This window comes from Cherax quadricarinatus, chromosome 24 (assembly GCF_038502225.1).
Source record: "Cherax quadricarinatus isolate ZL_2023a chromosome 24, ASM3850222v1, whole genome shotgun sequence".
Taxonomy (NCBI): Eukaryota; Metazoa; Arthropoda; class Malacostraca; order Decapoda; family Parastacidae; genus Cherax; species Cherax quadricarinatus.
The window spans coordinates 11,815,053-11,841,789 of record NC_091315.1 but is presented as its reverse complement, the minus strand read 5'-3'; the positions used below and the strand labels follow the sequence as shown (position 1 = coordinate 11,841,789).

The following is a 26,737-nucleotide window of genomic DNA, read 5'->3' as shown; positions in this document are numbered from 1 at the left end:
TTGATAGTGTTAGATCCCAGGGTGCCTAGAGACGGTGTTGATAGTGTTAGATCCCAGGGTGCCTAGAGACGGTGTTGATAGTGTTAGATCCCAGGGTGCCTAGAGACGGTGTTGATAGTGTTAGATCCCAGGGTGGCTAGAGACGGTGTTGATAGTGTTAGATCCCAGGGTGCCTAGAGACGGTGTTGATAGTGTTAGATCCCAGGGTGCCTAGAGACGGTGTTGATAGTGTTAGATCCCAGGGTGCCTAGAGACGGTGTTGATAGTGTTAGATCCCAGGGTGCCTAGAGACGGTGTTGATAGTGTTAGATCCCAGGGTGCCTAGAGACGGTGTTGATAGTGTTAGATCCCAGGGTGGCTAGAGACGGTGTTGATAGTGTTAGATCCCAGGGTGCCTAGAGACGGTGTTGATAGTGTTAGATCCCAGGGTGGGTGCTACCCAGAATTATTATAACACTATACAGGAGAGTTAAAATAACTATGCAAACTTAAATATGTTGTCTTGTAACTTTACTAAGTAACATAATAACACTGAGATACTTCACGCTCTTTTATTAACACGAAGGTAACATTACCCACTTTTATAATAACACCAGGATAATGTTTCCTTCTGTTATCGACAGAGAACGTTCACTGTTCTCTCCCCATGTTCACTGTTCTCTCCCCATGTTCACTGTTCTCCCCATGTTCACTGTTCTCTCCCCATGTTCACTGTTCTCTCCCCATTGCTGCGAATAAGCAGTTTTATAAAGAACTTGAGAGTTTGGAGTGTTCCTATCTTAGGCACCAAGATACTGGACCAGAGTTAGTTAAAGGTATTTTAGAGACCTAGGGGAAGTAATTTCAACTGGGAAACTCCATAGAATAATATTCAAATTTATTAAAGTATTTAAATACAATACTTTATCTTCTCTTGGTACATAACATTTTAACTTAATACTTTATGTACAATAAATTTACAAGAAATATATATATATATATATATATATATATATATATATATATATAATATATATATATTTAGTTCAAATTCATGGAAATATCACATTAAGGAAGAAGATTAATTTTTCTTTCTGTAATTAAGTCTTCCTGGAGTTTACCTGGAGAGAGTTCCGGGGGTCAACGCCCCCGCGGCCCGGTCTGTGACCAAGCCTCCTGGTGGATCAGAGCCTGATCAACCAGGCTGTTGCTGCTGGCTGCACGCAAACCAACGTACGAGCCACAGCCCGGCTGATCAGGAACTGACTTTAGGTGCTTGTCCAGTGCCAGCTTGAAGACTGCCAGGGGTCTGTTGGTAATCCCCCTTATGTATGCTGGGAGGCAGTTGAACAGTCTCGGGCCCCTGACACTTATTGTATGGTCTCTTAACGTGCTAGTGACACCCCTGCTTTTCATTGTGGGGATGTTGCATCGTCTGCCAAGTCTTTTGCTTTCGTAGTGAGTGATTTTCGTGTGCAAGTTCGGTACTAGTCCCTCTAGGATTTTCCAGGTGTATATAATCATGTATCTCTTCCGCCTTCGTTCCAGGGAATACAGGTTTAGGAACCTCAAGCGCTCCCAATAATTGAGGTGTTTTATCTCCGTTATGCGCGCCGTGAAGATTCTCTGTACATTTTCTAGGTCGGCAATTTCACCTGCCTTGAAAGGTGCTGTTAGTGTGCAGCAATATTCCAGCCTAGATAGAACAAGTGACCTGAAGAGTGTCATCATGGGCTTGGCCTCCCTAGTTTTGAAGGTTCTCATTATCCATCCTGTCATTTTTCTAGCAGATGCGATTGATACAATGTTATGGTCCTTGGTGAGATCCTCCGACATGATCACTCCCAGGTGATCACTAACATCTACGTCTTTGTCTTAACAAGACTGTGTAAACTCAAACTACATTATAATCAAAAAGAAGCGCTAAGCCACTACTCAAACTACAAAATGTACAAGATTCAACAAGACCTTTGAATCCGGCCGTAAAGGAGGCAGAAAGCAAGAGTTTGTCTGAGAAGACGTATCTCTATGGATTACTGAACTGACCAAGAATATAAGTATCAAAACAATCTTCAGAACAATGAGGAACAAACAGTCAGCTCTAGAACCTAATTCTCAAACCCATTGAAACTGTACACCCTAAGAGAGAGCCAATATACGATCAGTTGTGAAGGCTAGAGCAGGGAGCAGACTGACTACCTGCCAGTCTGTTGACGCGTCGTCAGGTTGGATCACCTCGCCCAAACGTCAGTCAGCCGGACATAAAAACAATTGAACAATTTACCTGGTGGTTCCCAGACTTTTGTATGTTCTATACACATATAAAAAATCCTACCTAACAATAATAATAATAATAACTAAAAATCATCGATATCGATAATAATAATAGTGATAATACCATGGTATATTTTATATATTGAGAGATAATAATATAACGCTGAAAGTCTCTATTTTAGCTATAATCGGGGACTTTCCCGCTATAATATTAAGTGATAATCATATTGTCTTACAATAGTTAAATATTACAGGATGACCAATTTACAAGATACAACACCCATGTTCAGTGTTCTCTCCCCATGTTCACTGTTCTCTCCCCATGTTCAGTGTTCTCTCCCCATGTTCAGTGTTCTCTCCCCATGTTCAGTGTTCTCTCCCCATGTTCAGTGTTCTCTCCCCATGTTCACTGTTCTCTCCCCATGTTCAGTGTTCTCTCCCCATGTTCACTGTTCTCTCCCCATGTTCACTGTTCTCCCCATGTTCACTGTTCTCTCCCCATGTTCACTGTTCTCTCCCCATGTTCACTGTTCTCCCCATGTTCACTGTTCTCTCCCCATGTTCACTGTTCTCTCCCCATGTTCACTGTTCTCCCCATGTTCAGTGTTCTCTCCCCATGTTCACTGTTCTCTCCCCATGTTCACTGCTCTCTCCCCATGTTCACTGCTCTCTCCCCATGTTCAGCGTTCTCTCCCCATGTTCACTGTTCTCTCCCCATGTTCAGTGTTCTCTCCCCATGTTCACTGTTCTCTCCCCATGTTCACTGTTCTCCCCATGTTCACTGTTCTCTCCCCATGTTCACTGCTCTCTCCCCATGTTCAGCGTTCTCTCCCCATGTTCACTGCTCTCTCCCCATGTTCAGCGTTCTCTCCACATGTTCAGTGTTCTCTCCCCATGTTCAGCGTTCTCTCCCCATGTTCACTGTTCTCTCCCCATGTTCACTGTTCTCCCCATGTTCACTGTTCTCTCCCCATGTTCAGTGTTCTATCCCCATGTTCAGCGTTCTCTCCCCATGTTCACTGTTCTCTCCCCATGTTCACTGTTCTCTCCCCATATTCAGTGTTCTCTCCCCATGTTCAGTGTTCTCTCCCCATGTTCACTTCTCTCCCCATATTCAGTGTTCTCCCCATGTTCAGTGTTCTCTCCCCATGTTCACTGTTCTCTCCCCATGTTCAGTGTTCTCTCCCCATGTTCAGTGTTCTCTCCCCATGTTCACTGTTCTCTCCCCATGTTCAGTCTTCTCTCCCCATGTTCAGTGTTCTCTCCCCATATTCAGTGTTCTCTCCCCATGTTCAGTGTTCTCTCCCCATGTTCAGTGTTCTCTCCCCATATTCACTGTTCTCTCCCCATGTTCACTGTTCTCTCCCCATGTTCAGTGTTCTCTCCCCATGTTCAGTGTTCTCTCCCCATATTCAGTGTTCTCTCCCCATATTCAGTGTTCTCTCCCCATGTTCAGTGTTCTCTCCCCATGTTCAGTGTTCTCTCCCCATGTTCAGTGTTCTCTCCCCATGTTCACTTCTCTCCCCATATTCAGTGTTCTCCCCATGTTCAGTGTTCTCTCCCCATGTTCAGTGTTCTCTCCCCATATTCACTGTTCTCTCCCCATGTTCAGTGTTCTCTCCCCATGTTCACCGTTCTCTCCCCATGTTCAGTGTTCTCTCCCCATGTTCAGTGTTCTCTCCCCATGTTCACTGTTCTCTCCCCATGTTCAGTGTTCTCTCCCCATGTTCAGTGTTCTCTCCCCATGTTCAGTGTTCTCTCCCCATGTTCACTTCTCTCCTCATATTCAGTGTTCTCCCCATGTTCAGTGTTCTCTCCCCATGTTCAGTGTTCTCTCCCCATATTCACTGTTCTCTCCCCATGTTCACCGTTCTCTCCCCATGTTCAGTGTTCTCTCCCCATATTCAGTGTTCTCTCCCCATGTTCAGTGTTCTCTCCCCATGTTCAGTGTTCTCTCCCCATATTCAGTGTTCTCTCCCCATGTTCAGTGTTCTCTCCCCATATTCAGTGTTCTCCCCATGTTCACCGTTCTCTCCCCATATTCAGTGTTCTCCCCATGTTCAGCGTTCTCTCCCCATGTTCAGCGTTCTCTCCCCATGTTCACCGTTCTCTCCCCAGGTTCACTGTTCTCTCCCCCCAGGTTCACCCTTCTCACTGCACTTGGGAGTTGAACCTCCGCCTGACAGGAAGGACTCAAAGTCAAAGAAGAAAAAATCTTCCAGTAGAGAAAACAAAGATCCCAAGGTGAGCTCTAGTTGTGTGACTGTGTGACTGTGTGACTGTGTGCGTGACTGTGTGACTGTGTGTGTGACTGTGTGTGTGACTGTGTGTGTGACTGTGTGTGTGACTGTGTGCGTGACTGTGTGTGTGACTGTGTGTGTGACTGTGTGTGTGACTGTGTGTGTGACTGTGTGTGTGACTGTGTGTGTGACTGTGTGCGTGACTGTGTGTGTGACTGTGTGTGTGACTGTGTGTGTGACTGTGTGTGTGACTGTGTGTGTGACTGTGTGTGTGACTGTGTGTGTGACTGTGTGCGTGACTGTGTGTGACTGTGTGTGTGAATGTGTGTGTGACTGTGTGTGTGACTGTGTGCGTGACTGTGTGTGACTGTGTGTGACTGTGTGTGTGACTGTGTGTGTGAATGTGTGTGTGACTGTGTGTGTGACTGTGTGTGTGACTGTGTGTGTGACTGTGTGTGTGACTGTGTGTGTGACTGTGTGTGTGACTGTGTGTGTGACTGTGTGTGTGACTGTGTGTGACTGAGTGTGTGTGTGACTGAGTGTGTGACTGTGTGTGTGACTGTGTGCGTGACTGTGTGTGTGACTGTGTGCGTGACTGTGTGCGTGACTGTGTGTGTGACTGTGTGACTGTGTGCGTGACTGTGTGTGTGTGTGACTGTGTGTGTGACTGTGTGTGTGACTGTGTGCGTGACTGTGTGACTGTGTGCGTGACTGTGTGTGTGACTGTGTGACTGTGTGCGTGACTGTGTGTGTGTGTGACTGTGTGTGTGACTGTGTGCGTGACTGTGTGACTGTGTGCGTGACTGTGTGTGACTGTGACTGTGTGCGTGACTGTGTGTGTGACTGTGTGACTGTGTGTGTGTCTGTGTGACTGTGTGACTGTGTGACTGTGTGTGTGACTGTGTGTGTGACTGTGTGTGTGACTGTGTGCGTGACTGTGTGTGTGACTGTGTGCGTGACTGTGTGTGTGACTGTGTGCGTGACTGTGTGACTGTGTGCGTGACTGTGTGTGTGACTGTGTGACTGTGTGCGTGACTGTGTGTGACTGTGTGACTGTGTGCGTGACTGTGTGTGTGACTGTGTGACTGTGTGCGTGACTGTGTGTGTGACTGTGTGTGTGACTGTGTGCGTGACTGTGTGTGTGTGTGACTGTGTGGCTGTGTGACTGTTCGTGTGACTGTGCGACTGTGTGTGTGACTGTGTGTGTGTGTGACTGTGTGTGACTGTGTGTGTGTGTGTGTGTGACTGTGTGTGTGTGTGTGTGTGTACTCACCTATTTGTACTCACCTATTTGTGGTTGCAGGGGTCGAGTCACAGCTCCTGGCCCCGCCTCTTCGCTGATTGCTACGTGTGTGTGTGATTGCTACTGTGTGTGTGTGTGACTGTGTGGCTGTGTGACTGTGTGTGTGTGTGACTGTGTTTGTGACTGTGTGGCTGTGTGAATGTGTGCGTGACTGTGTGTGTGTGACTGTGTGACTGTGTGACTGTGTGACTGTGTGACTGTGTGTGTGTGTGTGTGTGTGACTGTGTTTGTGACTGTGGGACTGTGTGACTGTGTGTGTGACTGTGTGACTGTGTGTGTGACTGTGTGACTGTGTGATTGTGTGACTGTGTGTGTGACTGTGTGTGTGACTGTGTGACTGTGTGTGTGACTGTGTGTGTGATTGTGTGTGTGACTGTGTGTGTGACTGTGTGACTGTGCGTGTGACTGTGTGACTGTGTGTGTGACTGTGTGACTGTGCGTGTGACTGTGTGTGTGACTGTGTGTGTGTGTCACTGTGTGACTGTGTGACTGTGTGTGACTGTGTGTGTGACTGTGTGTGTGACTGTGTGTGACTGTGTGTGACTGTGTGACTGTGTGTGACTGTGTGACTGTGTGTGACTGTGTGACTGTGTGTGTGACTGTGTGCGTGACTGTGTGCGTGACTGTGTGACTGTGTGTGACTGTGTGTGACTGTGTGTGACTGTGTGTGACTGTGTGCGTGACTGTGTGACTGTGTGTGTGCCTGTGTGTGTGACTGTGTGCGTGACTGTGTGACTGTGTGTGTGATTGTGTGACTGTGTGTGACTGTGTGTGACTGTGTGTGTGACTGTGTGTGTGACTGTGTGTGTGACTGTGTGCGTGACTGTGTGTGACTGTGTGTGTGACTGTGTGTGTGTGTGTGACAGTGTGACTGTGTGACTGTGTGTGTGACTGTGTGCGTGACTGTGTGTGTGACTGTGTGCGTGACTGTGTGTGACTGTGTGTGTGACAGTGTGACTGTGTGACTGTGTGTGTGACTGTGTGACTGTATGTGTGTGTGTCTGTGTGACTGTGTGTGTGACTGTGTGACTGTGTGCGTGACTGTGTGACTGTGTGTGTCTGTGTGACTGTGTGACTGTGTGTGACTGTGTGCGTGACTGTGTGACTGTGTGTGTGTGTCTGTGTGACTGTGTGGGTGACTGTGTGACTGTGTGTGACTGTGTGACTGTGTGCGTGACTGTGTGACTGTGTCTGTGTGACTGTGTGGCTGTGTGACTGTGTGGCTGTGTGACTGTGTGACTGTGTGTGTGACTGTGTGCGTGACTGTGTGACTGTGTCTGTGTGACTGTGTGCGTGACTGTGTGACTGTGTAACTGTATGACTGTGTGTGTGTGTGTGACTGTGTGTGACTGTGTGGCTGTGTGCGTGACTGTGTGTGACTGTGTGTGTGCGCGTGACTGTGTGACTGTGTGTGTGTGTCTGTGTGACTGTGTGTGTGGCTGTGTGACTGTGACTGTGTGATTGTGTGGCTGTGTGACTGTGTGTGTGTGTGTGACTGTGTTTGTGACTGTGTGACTGTGTGTGTGACTGTGTGACTGTGTGTGTGACTGTGTGTGTGACTGTGTGACTGTGTGTGTGACTGTGTGACTGTGTGTGTGACTGTGACTGTGTGTGTGACTGTGTGGCTGTGTGACTGTGTGAGTGTCTGTGTGACTGTGTGTGTGACTGTGTGACTGTGTGTGTGACAGTGTGACTGTGTGTGTGACTGTGTGGGTAACTGTGTGACTGTGTGTGTGACTGTGCGCGTGATTGTGTGACTGTGTGTGTGACTGTGTGCGTGAGTGTGTGACTGTGTGTGTGACTGTGTGACTGTGTGGGTGACTGTGTGACTGCGTGTTTGTGACTGTGTGTGACTGTGTGACTGTGTGTGACTGTGTGTGACTGTGTGTGTGACTGTGTGTTACTGTGTGACTGTGTGTGTGTGACTGTGTGTGTGACTGTGTGTGTGACTGTGTGTGTGACTGTGTGACTGTGTGAGTGTGTGTGTGTGTGACTGTATGACTGTGTGACTGTGTGTGTGACTGTGTGACTATGTGTGTGATTGTGTGACTGTGTGTGTGACTGTGTGTGTGACTGTGTGTGTGACTGTGTGACTGTGTGTGTGACTGTGTGTATGACTATGTGACTGTGTGTGTGACTGTGTGACTGTGTGTGTGACTGTGTGTGTGACTGTGTGAGTGTGTGTGTGACTGTGTGAGTGACTGTGTGACCGTGTGTGTGACTGTGTGTGTGACTGACTGTGTGTGTGTGTGTGACTGTGTGTGTGTGTGAGACTGTGTGTGTGTGACTGTGTGTGTGACTGTACTCGCCTAGTTGTACTCACCTAGTTGAGGTTGCAGGGGTCGAGTCCAAGCTCCTGGCCCCGCCTCTTCACTGGTTGCTACTAGGTCACTCTCTCTGAACCGTGAGCTTTATCATACCTTTGCTTAAAGCTATATATGGATCCTGCCTCCACTACATCGCTTCCCAAACTATTCCACTTACTGACTACTCTGTGGCTGAAGAAATACTTCCTAACATCCCTGTCATTCATCTGTGTCTTCAACTTCCAACTGTGTCCCCTTGTTACTGTGTCCAATCTCTGGAACATCCTGTCTTTGTCCACCTTGTCAATTCCTCTCAGTATTTTGTATGTCGTTATCATGTCCCCCCTATCTCTCCTGTCCTCCAGTGTCGTCAGGTTGATTTCCCTTAACCTCTCCTCGTAGGACATACCTCTTAGCTCTGGGACTAGTCTTGTTGCAAACCTTTGCACTTTCTCTAGTTTCTTTACGTGCTTGGCTATGTGTGGGTTCCAAACTGGTGCCGCATACTCCAATATGGGCCTAACGTACACGGTGTACAGGGTCCTGAGCGATTCCTTATTAAGATGTCGGAATGCTGTTCTGAGGTTTGCTAGGCGCCCATATGCTGCAGCAGTTATTTGGTTGATGTGCGCTTCAGGAGATGTGCCTGGTGTTATACTCACCCCAAGATCTTTTTCCTTGAGTGAGGTTTGTAGTCTCTGGCCCCCCTAGACTGTACTCCGTCTGCGGTCTTCTTTGCCCTTCCCCAATCTTCATGGCTTTGCACTTGGTGGGATTGAACTCCCGGAGCCAATTGCTGGACCAGTTCTGCAGCCTGTCCAGATTCCTTTGTAGTTCTGCCTGGTCTTCGATCGAGTGAATTCTTCTCATCAACTTCACGTCATCTGCGAACAGGGACACCTCAGAGTATATTCCTTCCGTCATGTCGTTCACAAATACCAGAAACAGCACTGGTCCTAGGACTGACCCCTGTGGGACCCCGCTGGTCACAGTTGCCCACTCTGACACCTCGCCACGTACCATGACTCGCTGCAGTCTTCTTGACAAGTATTCCCTGATCCATTGTAGTGCCTTCCCTGTTATCCCTGCTTGGTCCTCCAGTTTTTGCACCAATCTCTTGTGTGGAACTGTGTCAAACGCCTTCTTGCAGTCCAAGAATACGCAATCCACCCACCCCTCTCTCTCTTGCCTTACTGCTGTGTGTGTGTGTGACTGTGTATGTGTGTGACTGTGTGCGTGTGACTGTGTGTGTGTGACTGTGTGTACTCACCTAATTGTGGTTGCAGGGGTCGAGACTCAGCTCCTGGCCCCGCCTCTTCACTGATCGCTACTAGGTCCTCTCCCTCTCTGCTTCCTGAGCTGTATCATACCTCTTCTTAAAACTATGTATGGATCCTGCCTCCACTACTTTACTTGCTAGGCTATTCCACTTCCTGACAACTCTATGACTGAAGAAATACTTCCTAACGTCCCTGTGACTCGTCTGAGTCTTCAGCTTCCAGTTGTGACCCCTTGTCCCTGTGTCCCCTCTCTGGAACAACCTATCTCTGTCCACCTTGTCTATTCCCCGCAGTATCTTGTATGTCGTTATCATGTCTCCCCTGACCCTTCTGTCCTCCAGTGTCGTCAGTCCGATTTCCCTCAATCTTTCCTCGTACGACATTCCCCTGAGCTCTGGGACTAGCCTTGTTGCAAACCTTTGCACTTTCTCTAACTTCTTGACGTGCTTGACCAGGTGTGGGTTCCAGACTGGTGCTGCATACTCCAGTATGGGCCTAACATACACAGTGTACAGTGTCTTGAACGATTCCTTATTAAGGTATCGGAACGCTATTCTCAGGTTTGCCAGGCGCCCGTATGCTGCAGCAGTTATTTGGTTGGTGTGCCTCCGGTGATGTGCTCGGTGTTATGGTCACCCCATACCCTGTCAGGTATTCCCTGATCCATTGCAGTGCCCTCCCTGTTACATGCGCCTGATCCTCCAGCTTCTGCACTAATCTCTTGTGGGGAACTGTGTCAAAGGCCTTCCTGCAGTCTAGGAAAACGCAATCTACCCACCCCTCTCTCTCGTATCTTACTTCTGTTACCTTGTCATAAAACTCCAGGAGGTTTGTGATACACGATTTGCCTTCCATGAACCCATGCTGGTTTTCACTTACAATCTTGTTCCTTTCCAGGTGTTCGACCACTCTCCTCCTGATAATCTTCTCCATGACTTTGCACACAATACATGTCAGAGACACAGGTTTGTAGTTTAGCACCTCGTTTGTTTCCTTTCTTAAATATGGGGACTACATTAACCGTCTTCCATTTCTCAGGTAGTTGCCCAGTTTCAAGGGATGTGTTGAAGATTGTGGTTATAGGCACGCACAGCATCTCTGCTCCTTCTCTAAGGACCCATGGGGAGATGTCCGGTCCCATCGCCTTTGAGGTGTCAAGGTCTCTTAGGAGCTTCTTCACCTCCTCCTCGTTTGTTCGTATGTCATCCAACACTTGTTGGTATATTCCCTCTTGATGTTCCCTTCTGTGCTGTCTTCCCACAGCCCTTCCTGTCTCTACTGTAAAAACTTCCTTAAACCTCCTGTTCAGCTCCTCACATACCTCCTGATCATTTCTTGTGAGTTCTCCACCTTCTGTCCTTAATCTGATCACCTGGTCTTTGACTGTTGTCTTCCTCCTGATGTGGCTATACAACAGTTTCGGGTCAGTCTTGATTCTCGATGCTATGTCATTTTCATACTGTCGCCTGGGCCTCCCTAATTACCTGTGCATACTCATTCCTGGCTCTGTGACTGATCTCCCTATTTTCGTGTGTTCTCTGCCTTCTGTGCTTTTTCCATTCTCTATTGCACTTTGTTTTTGCCTCCTTACACCGTCGGGTAAACCTAGGGCTCCTTCTGGTCTTCCCGTTGTTTCTGTTGCCCTTGGGAATAAACCTTTCCACTGCCTCCTTGCATTTTGTTGTTACATATTCCATCATTTCATTTACTGGCTTTCCTGCCAGTTCTCTGTCCCACTGGACCTCCCACAGGAAGTTCTTCAACCCTATGTAGTCCCCTCTTTTATAGTCAGGCTTTTCCCATTCAACTCCTGTTACTCTCTCCACTTGCAGCTCTACTATATATTCAAAGCACAGAACCATGTGGTCGCTAGCTCCTAGGGGACTCTCATACTTGATGTCCTCAATGTCTGAGCTGCCCAGGGTGAACACAAGGTCCAGTCTTGCTGGTTCATCCTCCCCTCTCACTCTGGTAGTGTCCTTAACATGTTGGTGCATGAGGTTTTCCAGCACCACGTCCATCATCTTCGCTCTCCATGTTTCAGGACCCCCATGTGGCTCCAGGTTTTCCCAGTCAATCTCCCTGTGGTTGAAATCCCCCATAACCAGCAACTTTGCTCTGCTGGAGTGAGCTCTTCTTGCCACCTCAGCAAGTGTGTCCACCATTGCTCTGTTGCTCTCTTCATATTCCTCTCTTGGCCTCCTGCAGTTCTGTGGTGGATTATATATCACTGCAATGACCACTTTGTGTTCCCCAGACTGAAGTGTACCTACTATGTAGTCTCTTTCTCCCGTCTCATCTACGCCTTCCATTTTCTCGAATTTCCATCTGTTTTTTACGAGCAGAGCAACCCCACCTCCCCCTCTGCCCCTTCTATCTTTCCTCATGATCTGGTATTCTGGTGGGAAGATTGCATCTGTTATTGTCTCTGTGAGTTTTGTTTCTGTAACTGCTATGATGTCTGGGGACTTCTCATTGATTCTTTCTTGCCATTCCTCATGTTTATTCGTTAATCCAACTGCATTTGTGTACCAAACCTTCAACTTCTGTTCTAATACTGTAACTGTGGTGCAGGGGGTGGGAACAGAGGGATCAGTGTGTGATGGTTGGTTTGGATTGTTCAGTTGCCTTGGGGGTGTCGTGGCTGGAGTCCTTCTGCAGGTGTTTCTGGGGGGTGTGCTTGTCCTTCCATTTGATCCTGGGTTATTCTGCTCTCCTTTTTCATTTCCTCCCATTTCTCCTTTCGTTTTTGAACTCTCTCTTTCATTATCTTCCTTTCGTCCTGTGTTCTGTCTTGATCGAGGTACACACTCCGGAACTCCTGCTTGCCTCTCAGCCGTGCTTTCTCCTGCAGGATCATGGTTCGGGTTGATTCTGCCTTGAAAATTACTTTGAGAGGCCGATTCCTTTTCTTTGTGAACCACCCGATTCTCCGAAAATTTGCCACCTGGGTCATGTCCCCCTCGCCTATCACCTTCATGATACCTTCAATTGCTTTTTTCTCCTGCTTTCTTTCATCATAAGTTTCCCCTTTAGCTTCGTCTAGCCCATAGACAAACACGGATCTCTCCCTTTCCACCTCCCACTGTGACTCCCATTGCATCCTCTGATGTGTTTTAGTTCCTTCCCGTGGAGTGTTCCTTCCTTCGGTCCCTTCCCTAGTTATGGCCCCTATGCTTCTTGGTTTGTCCTTCCTGCTCACCTGTTCCTGGCCCCCACAGGTATCTGGTATGGTCCCTGCACATGTCCTAGTTCCGTCAATGTTTTCCAACCTCTCATTCTGTTCTATTGTGCTCACTGTCTTTGTTTTGGCCCCATGTGGGTTTGACAGGACCTCTGCATACAGTTTAGTTTCCATGCTCCCTTCAGACCTGGTGCCTGTGTCTGATGTAGCCATTGCCGATGCTACTTCTGTAATATCTTTGTCTCTATGTTGTTTCAGATGTCTCAGCTCCTCTTCTAATCTCTCTATCTTGATTTCTGCTGTTGTGGCCTGTTGCTTCCACCTTCTGCATTCTGCTGCTAACCTCTCTTCCATCTTCCTTTCCAGCTCATCTAGCCCCCTTCCCCAGTCTTCCTCCCTTTTTATGAGCTCTGCCTCCCATTCCTCCCTCCCAGATTCGTCCTTGGAGCCCCTTGTCCTCATCCTGGTTCTAGGTTCCCCCATTGCTCCACAGAAGGGGGGACGGGTGGTTAGGGGGAGGGGAATAGATGGTTAGGAGGAGAGGGGATGGATGGTTATGGGGGAGGGGGAGGATGGTTATTGGAGAGGTAGAGGTAGTTGGGGGAGGGGGTTAGATGGTTTGGGGGAGGGGTTAGATGGTTTGGGGGAGGGGTAGGTGGCTAGGGTTAGGTGGTTAGGGAAGGGGGAGAGGTGGTTAGGGGAGGGGGAGTACGTGTTTGAGAGATAGAGGGGATGGATGGTTATGGGGGAGGGGGAGGATGGTTATTGGAGGGAGGGGGTTAGATGGTTTGGGGGAGGTGGCTAAGGTGAGGTGGTTAGGGAAGGGGGAGATGTGGTTAGGGGACGGGGGGGTACGTGTTTGTGTCAAGTGGTGTGTGTGTGTGTGTGTATGTGTGTGTGTATGTGCATGTGTGTGTGTGTGTGTGTGTGTATTCGCCTAGTTAGTTACCATATTGTCCTAGTGCAGGTGTGTGTGTGTGTATGTGTGTATATGTGTGTGTTCGTGTGTATGGGGGAGGTGTGAGGGGGAGATACTGCTAACACATACCAGTAATTCTGGGTTATAAAAAGCGGAACTTGCTACTAGGGTCTAAAGCTTCTATGAGTGTCTACCCTTGTGTGTGTGTGTTTGTGTGTGAGGGAGGGATTGTTAGGGGGGGGGGGTAGGTGGTGTGGTTGAAAGATCCGTTATACCTCTCTGTCGTGTAGGTTCAAATTTAGTCTCGGCTATCTTTCCCAATAATGCTACTCTCTCCACTTATTGCCCTTTCTGTGTGTCTGTGTGTGTGTGTGTGTGTGTGACTGTGTGTGTGACTGTGTGTGTGACTGTGTGTGTGACTGTGTGTGTGACTGTATATGTGTGTGACTGTGTGTGTGTGTGACTGTGTGTGTGTGTGTGACTGTGTGTGTGTGACTGTGTTACTGTGTGTGTGTGTGACAGTGTGTGTGTGTGACTGTGTATGTGTGTGACTGTGTGTGTGTGTGACTGTGTGTGTGTGTGACTGTGTGTACTCACCTAATTGTGGTTGCAGGGGTCGAGACTCAGCTCCTGGCCCCGCCTCTTCAGTGATCGCTACTGGGTCCTCTCTCTCTGCTTCCTGAGCTTTGTCATACCTCTTCTTAAAACTATGTATGGTTCCTGCCTCCACTACTTCACTTGCTAGGCTATTCCACTTGCTGACAACTCTATGACTGAAGAAATACTTTCTAACGTCCCTGTGACTCGTCTGAGTCTTCAGCTTCCAGTTGTGACCCCTTGTTCCTGTGTCCCCTCTCTGGAACATTATATCTCTGTCTGGGAATAGCCTTATTGTGTGCGTGACTGTGTGTGTGTGTGATTGTGTGTGTGTGACTTTGTGTGTGACTGTGTGTGTGTGAGACTGTGTGTGACTGTGTGTGTGTGTGACTGTGTGTGTGTGTGTGTGTGTGTGTGTGTGTGTGACTGTGTGTGTTTGTGTGTGTGTGTGTGAGTGACTGTGTGTGTGACTGTACTCACCTAATTGTGGTTGCAGGGGTCGAGACTCAGCTCCTGGCCCCGCCTCTTCACTGATCGCTACTAGGTCCTCTCCCTCTCTGCTTCCTGAGCTTTGTCATACCTCTTCTTAAAACTATGTATGGATCCTCTCTCCACTACTTGCTAGGCTATTCCACTTCCTGACGACTCTGACTGAAGAAATACTTCCTAACGTCCCTGTGACTCGTCTGACTCTTCAGCTTCCAATTGTGACCCCTTGTTTCTGTGTCCCCTCTCTGGAACATCCTGTCTCTGTCCACCTTGTCTATTCCCCGCAGTATCTTGTATGTTGATATCATGTCTCCCCTGACCCTTCTGTCCTCCAGTGTCGTCAGTCCGATTTCCCTCATCCTTTCCTCGTACGACATTCCCCTGAGCTCTGGAACTAGCCTTGTTGCAAACCTTTGTACTTTCTCTAACTTCTTGACGTCCTTGACCAGGTGTGGGTTCCAGACTGGTGCTGCATACTCCAGTATGGGCCTAACATACACAGTGTACAGTGTCTTGAACGATTCCTTATTAAGGTATCGGAACACTATTCTCAGGTTTGCCAGGCGCCCGTATGCTGCAGCGGTTATTTGGTTGATGTGTGCCTCCGGTGATGTGCTCGGTGTTATGGTCACCCCAAGGTCTTTCTCCCTGAGTGCGGTTTGTAGTCTTTGTCCACCTACCCTATACTCTGCGGTCTTCTTTGCTCCTCCCCAATCTTCATTATTTTGCATTTGGCAGGGTTGAATTCTAGAAGCCAGTTTCTGGACCACGTGTCCAGCCTGTCCAGGTCTCTCTGCACTAATCTCTTGTGAGGAACTGTGTCAAAGGCCTTCCTGCAGTCCAGGAAAATGCAGTCAACCCGCCCCTCTCTCTCGTGTCTTACTTCTGTTACCTTGTCATAAAACTCCAAAAGGTTTGTGTTTAGGATTTGCCTTCCATGAACCCATGCTGGTTTTCATTTATAATCTTGTTCCGTTCCAGGTGCTCCACCACTTCTCCTGATAATCTTCTCCATGACTTTGCATACTATACATGTCAGAGACACAGGTCTGTAGTTTAGTGCCTCGTTTCTGTTTCCTTTTTTAAATATGGGTAGCTGCCCAGTTTCAAGGGATGTGTTGAAGATTGTGGTTAGGGGCACGCACAGCATCTGTGTGTGTGTGATTGTGTGTGTGACTGTGTGTGTGACTGTGTGTGTGACTGTGTGTGTGACTGTGTGTGTGACTGTGTGTGTGACTGTGTGTGACTTGTGTATGGGACTGTGTGTGGGTGACCGTGTGGGGGTGACTGTGTGGGTGATTGTGTGGATTATTGCGTGGGGGTGCCTGTGTGGATGACTGTGAACTACAGCTGTGGTACACTGTTGGTCTCACCTTCTGTGTATTACTGAGTTTTAAAAAAATGGAAATCAGAAAAGGACATTCTGGACACTATATTTTCACCTTTACTCGCCTTTTTGGATATGCAAAACAAGTGAGTATAGTAGAGACGCTTTCACTCAGGATAAATACACCAAGATATATATTTTTCTCAGCGTGTGTATACTAAAAGTTTACTTTAATCCCTATTAAAAGGGAGTAAAATATTCTTATTTGGTAGTATCTATCAAAGCCTTAATTACCCTAGTGTAATCGATAGGCTTGAAACTCCTTACCCCCATCCCCCCTTTAACTCGCCACGGTAGACCATCGCTGGAAAAGTTCTTATATAAATTCTTATACTTCGATCTAATTTTAAGTCTAACCTGTCAGACCAGCATTAACTCTCTCTAGTTTCAAAGGGTTTAGCGCTTAATTTTGATTGTAATAATAATAAATTTGTGGTTTCAGAGTGGGAGAGAGATCGTGAAGGAGTATTCTGGTCAGGCACTGATCAACTCACCCAGGCTAGCCTCAACACACACTCCGCCTGACGCTAAGTCAACCCTCACCAAGACTTACGACTCAACGGTCAGTGATACTTATGACTCGCCACGCAACAAGAGCTATGATTCATCAATTAACAAGTCGTACGACTCAACAGTCAACAAGACGTATGATTCATCAATCAAGAAGACGTATGATTCAACCACCAACAAGATTTATGACTCTTCCATCAAGAAGAGTTATGATTCCACCATCAACAAAAGCTACGAATCACCTGTAAACAAGAGCTACGACGCTCCCACCAGCAAGATTTACGATTCGCCTGTCAGCAAGAGATACGACTCGCCCAATAGCAAGGGCTACGAGTCTGTTCACAAGATCTACGAGTCAACAGTTAACAGGTCCTACGAGTCCAGCCCTGACAAGAGCTACGAGAATGTGCTGCTTCACCAACCTTACCAGTCTCCTTCAGCCAAACATGACTCGACCCCAAACAAAGCGTATGATTCCTCGCTGACAAAGACTAGCAGCACCACGTACGACACGATCAACAACAAGTACGTCAATTTCGAGTCATCGTCCGTGGTCAACAGAAGCACGGTGTACGACACGAGCGTGAAGAAGGTCCATAGTTCATACGACACAAGTCCGCCCAAGATCACCTACGACTCAACCCCAAAGAAGATCACTGCCAGTTACGACTCCAGCTACGACTCTAGCCCGCCGAGTCCCTCCAAGATAGACTCGAGCGGGAGTCCCTCTGGCTACAACAGAAGCGGCAATCTCGATTCAAGCTACAACTCAAGTTTCAATACCTCCACCTCGACGGTGATAAACACTGGACTCTCCAAGACCACCTCAGTGTTCACCAAGTCTGCCAGTCCTGCCAGACTCTCCTCGTAAGTTATGCTGAGTACCCACGTGTATATCTATGGCTGAGTATATGACTTTGATAGTATATATACCTATTGCAGAATGTATGACTACATACACCAATGGCAGTGTATAATTATAACTATGCATATTTATGGTTTAAGGTATAATTATGATTGTATGTATAATTACAACTGAGCAGTTATGATCATACATACCTAGGACTTGATGTATATTTATGATAGCATGCATACCCATGACTGAATGAATACATGTATGTATATGATGCAGTGTAGGAATGGGACGATACCAGAATTTTGGACGATCCCGATACTCAGTTTTCGGCCGATACCGATACTTTTCCTTTATATTTTTTTCATTATATTAAGCATATTCAGTATATAAGAGAATGTTTACTGCACAGTGGGTGTTAAACAGCACAGGAAGACTAAATATTAAATAACGTAATTTCTCTGAGATAACGTTATTACTCATTACGTGGCTTGTTGTGTTAGAACCCATGGCAGGTGAATCCTGCAACTAACTCACCATGGGTACAAAACTCACCCGTTCCGTGGTTTAAAACAGACATCTCGATCCTACAATTCTTCATTGAACCTGTTGAGGATAATGCTACAAGCTAAGTCAAGGATTAAATAGTGGACTGTAGGGGAACTTAGCTTGAAAGACAGCTTTCACCTACACAGCCGTCCCTACAGGCGATGTCTTGAGAAGCTGTCGTATGCACTTCCTCAAGGGCTGGAATATAAATTATTATGGGCGAGTATAATTACCTCTAGAGGGTATTATGTCAGCATATCTCAGAAACTGATTGCTGACTGGATCCAATACTCACGTGTGAGGGCTAAAAAGCCCACACCTCGCAGGGGTATATGGTAATTTGTTCAGCGTACAGAGTTCTTAACTGCAGTCAGTGGAATCATCACACACTAAACAGACTTACCTGGGTTTGTCTATCAGACCCTTACTTCCGGGTATCGGTGTCTTGACTGAAGAATAGTGATCTTTGAAGAATGTCGCACTACACTCTGTTAGGATCGCAACACTCATTGTTGTACTGTTCATCAAGATTTGTTCACCATAATGTCACTAAAGAAACTGATCACACTTTCCTGTAAGTGTTTTGATATGGTCTTTGTGATACTTTTATGCACAAAAACGTGTGGATCAGTGTTCTTTGTTCATTATCCCGGCGTCAATGTGTCCCCCAGCAGGGTCAAAAGCCATCTCAAGACACCACAATACCACTCTGCCGCCACTGCCACTAGCCACAAAGAAAGAGCTGACCTAGCACATTTCCCCTCCTTGTCAAACTTCCACCAGGAAGCAAAGCAGAATGCTTGATTCTTGCTGTCTAAGCATAGACAACAATGTACACTATCTTTACCATGGTAATAAAGTGGGTGCAGGATTTCCCTTAATTGTCCTGCTAAAGTAAGAGATTGATTGTCTCTTATTTAAACCACACACTTGCAACACTGGTCTCTTGCAAAGAAGTCGTATGACCCGTCACATGCTCATACTGGTACATGCTGGTTAAACATCTGTTGGTAATTACTTGATGTAGCAGTAAACAAGATTCAGCCCCTAAGGGCTGAAAGGGGCTGATACCCCCCTCCTGGAGAAAATTTTTTCCACAGTACCGACACCATACAACCACATAGATGGACACATATTGTATGGAAATTGCACACCTTATTGTGTATCATCAATAAAGAACACACATTACTGTTACCTGACCTACAGTTCCCGACCTGACCTGACCTCCCAGCGTCACCTGACCATCACACTGTGTTCTCACTGATCGTCTTGTTTCCTTGCGCTTGTCTAACTTGGTTGGTGAGAGAGAGGATAATTGTTCTTTGCTGTGAGTGTTTGTGTATAATTGAAGAGTTAGACACTTTTGCAGCATCAGGGAATCTTTACTGTGGAAACGTTTCGCCAATGAGTGGCTTCCTCAGTTCGGTACAGAGATGAATGGTGGAAAATGAGGAGTTTGAGGTAATCAGTCCCTCAGCCTTAAGTCGATGTGTTTAGTCCATCAGTCTTGAGAAAAGTACACTGAAGATTCCCAAATGTTGCAAAAGTGCCAAATTCTTCAACTTGTTGGTTTTCTAAACTATTTATATTATGTGTACAGTGTCACTAGTGGTCGCCTTAGAGCCGCATATCTATGACAAATATCTCACGATTTATTTTCTACGATTAAACACATTGGTGCACTCCCACAGACCTGGACCACGCAAGTCTTCCTCACCCTCCCCACCCCTTCCCCGGGCCATCAGAGCCACCAGCCCACCAGAAATACACCGATCTTCGCCACGCAGAGGTACCAGCCCACCGGCAGTACATCGATCTTCGCCACTGCGGACTACCAGCCCACCGGCAGTACACCGATCATCGCCACTCAGAGCTACCAGCCCACCAGCAGCACCGCCAGACAACCTGACTGGACTGTCTTCCCCTGCTAAGGTCCTTCAGGTTGCCCAGAATGCTGCCAAGACTTCTGAAGGTGAGACTAATTGCATCTTACACTTGCTGGTATCCTCCCATACAACTTGGAGAAAGATGCGCCAAAGAAGCTACATAGCAAACAGGCTAACTGTCCCCCAGCTGCTGTTACTTATACACAATTTTCACCTGTTGTTGACTGATTAACACTGACATCAGTGTTTGTCAGCGGGAAAACATTAAAGATGGCAGCAAGGTGGAGAGCTCTTACCCCAATCATATACTTAGTGACCTCGTCGAGGTGGATGTCTGGGTGCCAGTCAGGATTACATTCATTTTTCTTGGCTCAGACTGGATTGCCTCCCATTCCCAAAGGCGCTGCATAATAATCTGCGGATTTAGCGCTTTCTAAAGAAAATTGCATGTCATTTTTTCTGTTGACTGTTAGTACGATATTATTGTTGCGAATGTTAGTTGTGATGTTTGTTGGTCATCATCATGTAAGACAACACCATTGTGATGTTTGTTTGGCGAGTATTTAGGAGACAATGTTTACCCTGTGGGTGTTTATCTTGTGAATGTTCACCTTGTGAATGTTCACCTTGCGGGTGAAATTTATAGATGATGAATGGGTGAGGCTGCAGAAGCCCACCTCTGCACTACTGTTTCTGGTCACACCGGCCTTTACGCTGAGCGACCCGTCCGGGTTTAGTGCTTCGTGATAGGCGGTTTGATCATTTCGGTGGAATGCAGGTGAATGGGCTCTTGGTCCAAAGAATCTGAGATATTCTTCTGTCCAGCCTCATTACCTTGCATTTCCACACTGGAATATTGCCTGGATTATCGAATCAATCAAATGTAAAGTAAAGATGTACATAATTAATGCCAGTTCCCCACGGGTTTCATTTCTATCTCATCAGTAAACGGGTTCGGTTGTGTATGGTATTAAGGAAGTGGCCGTATAATTGTTGTAAGTTTTCTGTACTTCACACTTTGGTCGAGGTTTCTTCTCCGGGCACTGGAAGGCAGGGGTCGATACGGTGTACGCTGTCAGTGGCCCTATAAACCACAACAACACCAGCACTGGGAAGATTACCTCAACATGATAATCTTAACCTTAGTTTACCTGAAGTGTGATGGATCCATGAAATATACATTCTGAGTAGTAATATTTTGTATTAACTTTATTCCAGTATCAAGTTCAAAATATTACATTTTTTCGAAGTCCTCTTTATATGTTTATAAATTAAATTACAGCTGCAGTAAGAAGATCTAAGAGACTGTGAGTTGCACATGTTCTAGCAGCTCCCTCGCTTGTACATCGTTCACCTCATGACTGTATGAAGCTGTATAGCCCTTGTGGCTTAGCGCTTCTTTTTTATTATAATAATAATAATTGACTGTATGAAGAACAACAATCATGAAATTGGGCGAGTAAAATTAAAAGAACAAGAACTTTGAACATTTGTGTGTGTGTGTGTGTGTAATATATATATATATATATATATATATATATATATATATATATATATATATATATATATATATATGAATGTTGCTTTCTCTGGAACAGGTCATCACACAAATTAACTCTTACGATATGGTAGCTAATACTGGATATTTAATATTCTTGAGGAAAACCTTAGACAGCATGGGTTAGAGTAGTGGTTTGCACTTCTAGCTTCACTACACTTGTATATACCACTAACTAGGGGACATACCATACGAATATAATAAAATTGAAAGTTTTTCCACTGTGTTCAAAGTTCATTCCCAGCCTAAGTTCAGTGTTGCTCTTCATATGATGTTAGCTGTAGAGAAGTGTTCAACTGATCCTCTTGGAGGAGTGATGACCACTCCACAAGTGACCACTTGTGGAGTGCCCGTAGCGAGGACGGGTGATGAAACACTGACCACTCATGGAGAGTGATGGAGCTGAGGTTAACGTGACGTGTCCGTCAGTGACCTCAGATGATACAGCATCAGAAGTCACCTCAGTCATGTTTTTTTTCCTTTTACAGGCTCCTCCTTCTACTATAGCAGCGTTACCAACATGAAAATTTTACCCTCCACATATTAACGCTGGTTACTAGATTGCACTCATCCCTGCTAGACTGCACTCATCCCTGCTAGATTGCACTCATCCCTACTAGAATTAATATAGCTTTAAGGAACGATTTATGAACAGACTCATTCTTTTACTAGACAACATATTAGCAACTCAAAACAATAACGTAATAAACATGTAGATTTATTAGAGTTAACTTTAGACGAAATTGAGTTAAGGCGACTAACACAATGGCAGGTCAGTGAAGTCTCGTCTCTGGCAGCAATATTTCTCACGCCTCTGGATCCAATATACTACAGGTATACTAAACTAATTAATACAAAGGATATTCACAGCGCCAACAGCTAGAATTATTGCATGAAGTGTTAAGTGCTCCGAGAGTTTCTTGCTTGAATGCCACATTCCGGCCTGAAGCATCAGTGTTTAGCAGTGTCACTGTGCCTGGCATCTGGTGCCAGTCGCTACACTAACACTATGCCAGCACTTCCCTAACATTCAGCACTCATTATGGTCCTCTGTGGTTCGCCATTAAGTGAACCTAACTGCATTTTCTTCACGAAGATTATTTTCTGTCATAAAATAATCTCCATGGCAATTTATCTTCGTATAATAATGCAGTGGTTTATAATTTAACATTAACTTGTAAAACAAGTGTACTATCATCCATCTGATGGGCGGATCATCACTGTGCTTCCCCTCGCAGCATCTGATGGGCGGATCATCACTGTGCTTCCCCTCGCAGCTTCTTCTGTGGTCTGATACCTTCATTAATATTATATATATGTAAATATCTACTTTATTAATACGTGTGTGTGTTAATCTCTATTCATCATCACCTTACTCATGATTCCTTGATGAATTTAACACATGTGCATAACACTTGTGTATCTTTATTGAGGGAACGTTTCGCCACACATTGGCTTCATCAGTCCTATACAAAGAAGAATGATGACGATCAGAAGGTTGAGACAATCAGTCCATTAATCTTGAAAAGAATACAGCATATGTATACTTTATTCTTTACAAGGTTGTTGGACTGATTACATCGACTTCAGATTAAGGGACTGATAACCTTAAACCCCTTCTGATCTGCACCACTCTTCCTTGTACTGGACTGATGAAGCTACTGTGTGGCGAAACTTTTCCACAGTAAAGATACCCAAGTGTAGCACACGCGTCTGATTTATCAAACTGAAGTGTTCTCTGAACCATTCATCTACATTACTTATGACTCAGTGGGTGGTTAAGGGGCTCCTCGTAACCTGACTAATTATATGCTCCTAACCCTCCATTACCACCTCCAACACCACCACCACTACTCCACCACCACCACCACTACTCCACCACATCAGCCAGACAACTGAGGATCCTCCAGGGCTCCTCCAAGCTCAGAACCAGGACCTTAATCATCGACAAAGGTCAGTTTTCTGGACTTGAACCACCACTAGATGTGATTAAAATCCACGTGTAAAACTAAGTTCTTGTTGACCTGGTGTGGACTTAGTGGCGCTCTTCCTAGAAATCTAAGTTAGTTTTAAAGGAACAATCTGAAACCACCACCAATAGTTAATGTACATATTGTACCTGTGAGTGGCCAGGAAGTCATAAAGTGACCAATAGGGAACACTGGGACCAACACGGTACCACTGGAGCTGCACACAGTTCACACATTAGTCATACTAGTTTATTTTTGTGTTTGGTTTAGAAAGACACGTAAGCAAACACTATAACATATTTATTAGAAAACGTTTCGGTCCTGGGACCTTGATCACTTCTAACATACAGAGGTAGAAAGACATTATATATATAGGCGGAGAGTGAGATGTGACGCACGTGACCTGAGGAATGTCATAAGAACATAAGAATGGAGGAACACTGCGGAAGGCCCACTGGCCCATGCGAGGCAGGTCCTTATCAAAACAACCTCTACCTATGATGAGGACGGGTAGACGATGAAATCATGTGACTCCTGTGTCGTTGGGTTGGTGCTGCTTAAGTATCATGTATGCCAATGTTTTTGAAATTTTGTAGTTTCCAGTGTTGCGTTCTATAGTGTCGGTGACGGCGATTAGTGAGGCTTCTAGGCACCGTCGGCGTCTGAGGTCTGGTTCGGTGAGAACGAGTTGTGCCTCATTCCAGTTCATCAAATGCCCCGTGGAGTCTCTGTGGAGGACACAGGCGTACCTTACATCGTCTCTTTTAGAGGCATTTCGATGCTCATTCAGGCGGACTGCAAGATCTCTGCCTGTCTCGCCTACATATTTCTTGGGACAGAACCCACAGGGGATAGTGTAGACGCCTGCTGTAGAAGTTAGAGGTGTGGGGCTGTGTTTCGTAGTGAGGTCTTTGATAGATGATGTGTTTATGGTGGAAACGTTGATGTTACTCATAGCAAGTGCCCGGCGAGTATTTGTGGCAACATCGCCACATGGGAGTACTATGAACTGTTTAGGGGGCTGTTCCATGGGCGGTTTGTTGAGGATAGCTTGTGCCTTGAGTCTGCAATCTCAGATGAAGAAAGATGGGAACTGAAGATGTGTAAAGGCTTGTGTTATGTAAGTGCATTCTTCTAGAAAACAAGGGCTGGAGATGCGAAGAGCTCTCAAGAAGAAGCCAATGATGACTCCTCTCTTAGTGCGGGTGTCTTGGTGTGAATAAAAGTGTATAAGATCGTCCTTGTTGGTAGGTTTTCTATACACTTTGAAGAGAAGTTTGTCACTGTCGGGAGATCTGCACAGTAGAACGTCGAGGAAAGGAAGCTTGCCATCATTTTCGAGTTCAAGTGTAAACTTTATTGATGGTTCAACTGCATTGATCTTGTTGAGAAGGGCCTGGATATTGAGACGTCTCGGATAGAAAACCAATATATCATCAACGTATCTTAGCCAAGTAACGGTGTTGGGAATGAGGGTGCTGAATTTCTCTGTCTCCAGGTTTTCCATGAAGAGGTTGGCAAGCACAGCACTGAGTGGGCTGCCCATTGCCATCCCAAAGCATTGTTTGTAACAGTTGTCCTCTTCAAGGGGGGCTCCTTGGCGTGGTGAAGAGGCTCTTGGTCTGAGGAATTAGACCTATCGGTCTTCTTCCTCAGACCGAACCTAATTACCCCCCAATCTCCCCTCCCCTATCCCATCCTCCCCATCCTCCCCTTTTTCCTTTCCTCCTCCTCCTCCCCACCCCTCCCTTTTGCCCTTCCTCTTTTTGTCCTTTGGGATTTCTCCCACAGGCGCGCTAGTTCCTAGGTAGGGGAAAGGATACCGGGGTCCATCCCATTCCGTTGAGGTTCTTAGCGGTGGCGTAGTTTGCCGTGGAATCTGGATCGCCTGGGGATGTCCCGATCCCTCTCCGGTATCCCGGAGTAGCTTTGGGTGTCTTTCGGGCGACGAGTGTATCTCTGGAAGCCACCTTTCGGATTCCGGGGGTGGTGGCCGAAGGAGGTATGCTTTGTGGCGGATATCCGGCCGCCCTCTCTTATGTCCACCGAGGTAGCTCGGCAGATGTGAGGTTGCTATCCCGGATTGTTAGTTTACTAGCATGATGGGTAGGGTATGGCATGGGTTCCATGCTGCATCTGCGCTACTTGCGGTGCTGAGGTCCTCTTGGGCGCGGAGGGAGATTTCTGGCCCTTTCATTCCTCCTAGGAACTATCCCTCCCCGGTCCCCCCTTTTTTTATTCTTTTTTTTATTTTTATTTTCTTTTCTTCTTTCTTTTTTTTTCTTAAAAACAAAAAGAAAGAAGTAACCTAACCATGGCAGCCCTAGTCCATGAACCTGGTACCCCCGGGCCCCTTCTTGATACCGCACCCCGTTCTGACCCCGCCTCGTCTTTGGACCACTCTTCAGACATTCCTCATGCCTCTGTACCTATTGCCGGTGCTGTTTCCTCACCCGCTTCAGGTACTGAGGCCTCGACTGACTCCTTCGATTTATCGGACCTTCGCTCTCCTCTGACTATGCTTCCGGCCTCTCCCTCTACGGTGCGGCAATTTTCAAATCGCCGACCCGTTCCACGTCGGACCAACTCTGGTCCCACGCCTAAACACCAACGACAATTACCTGCTGATGATACTTCTCCACCTTCTCGTTCTTCTCAGAAACGATCGACACGTCCTTCACTACCTTTCCACGCTCAGTTTCAGACTGAACAATGGACTAAATTCTTCACTTTACGACCAACTTCCTCTACTGCCTATCTTTCTGACCATAGTATTGGCAAGGCACTCCTACGCCATGTTGGTAAAGATATTTCTTTTCATGCTCTTAAGAGTGGTACGCGCATCATTACCATACAGAATGCTACCCAGGCTCATGAGCTCTCTCGTCTTTCCCATATCGATACTGTTCCTGTCACTCTTGAAAAACATCATTCCCTCAATTCTTGTAGTGGTACCGTCATTCTGCCCCATACCATAGTTCAACAAAATTTCCAGACATGTGGCACTGACATTCTAGAACAGCTGGAACTCCAAGATCTCCCAATCCTCAAGGTAGACACTTACGTTCTTCCTGCCCGTGGGCGGAGACGATACCCTAGCAATGTGGCTCGTTTAACTTTTGACAGCCGAGAACTCCCATCCTCAGTTTATATAGCAGGACATCGGTTACAAGTTCGAAAGGTGATCCCTACACCACAACAGTGTAGAAATTGCTGGCGATTTGGCCATCCAGCGAAATATTGCAGATCTATCGCCGAATGCCCAGTCTGTGGTGCCGATGACCATTCTAATACGTCTTGCAATCGATCTCCCTCTTGCCTTAACTGTCATGAGGCTCACCCTTCGTACTCTCGCCGTTGTCAGGTCTATTTAAACGAGCGGGAAATCCGTTACCTCAAAGAGACAGAAGGTCTCCCTTATGCCATGGCAGTTTCTCATCTCCGCCTCCAAGG

General features: G+C 46.5%; 1 protein-coding gene across 4 annotated transcripts in view; it reads left to right on the top strand.

Moving 5' to 3' along the window:
* Positions 1-26,737, top strand: part of jbug (filamin-type immunoglobulin domains fbug) — a 495,234-nt gene that overhangs the window by 219,177 nt on the left and 249,320 nt on the right. For 3 of the 4 annotated variants that reach the window (XM_070088189.1, XM_070088185.1, XM_070088187.1), the window contains 4 exons: positions 4,394-4,497; positions 16,401-17,335; positions 19,562-19,842; positions 23,202-23,267. In XM_070088189.1, coding sequence (XP_069944290.1) covers positions 4,394-4,497; positions 16,401-17,335; positions 19,562-19,842; positions 23,202-23,267 — 1,386 coding nt within the window. The remainder of the gene's footprint in view (positions 1-4,393; positions 4,498-16,400; positions 17,336-19,561; positions 19,843-23,201; positions 23,268-26,737) is intronic. The other variant, XM_070088188.1, reaches the window with a different exon arrangement.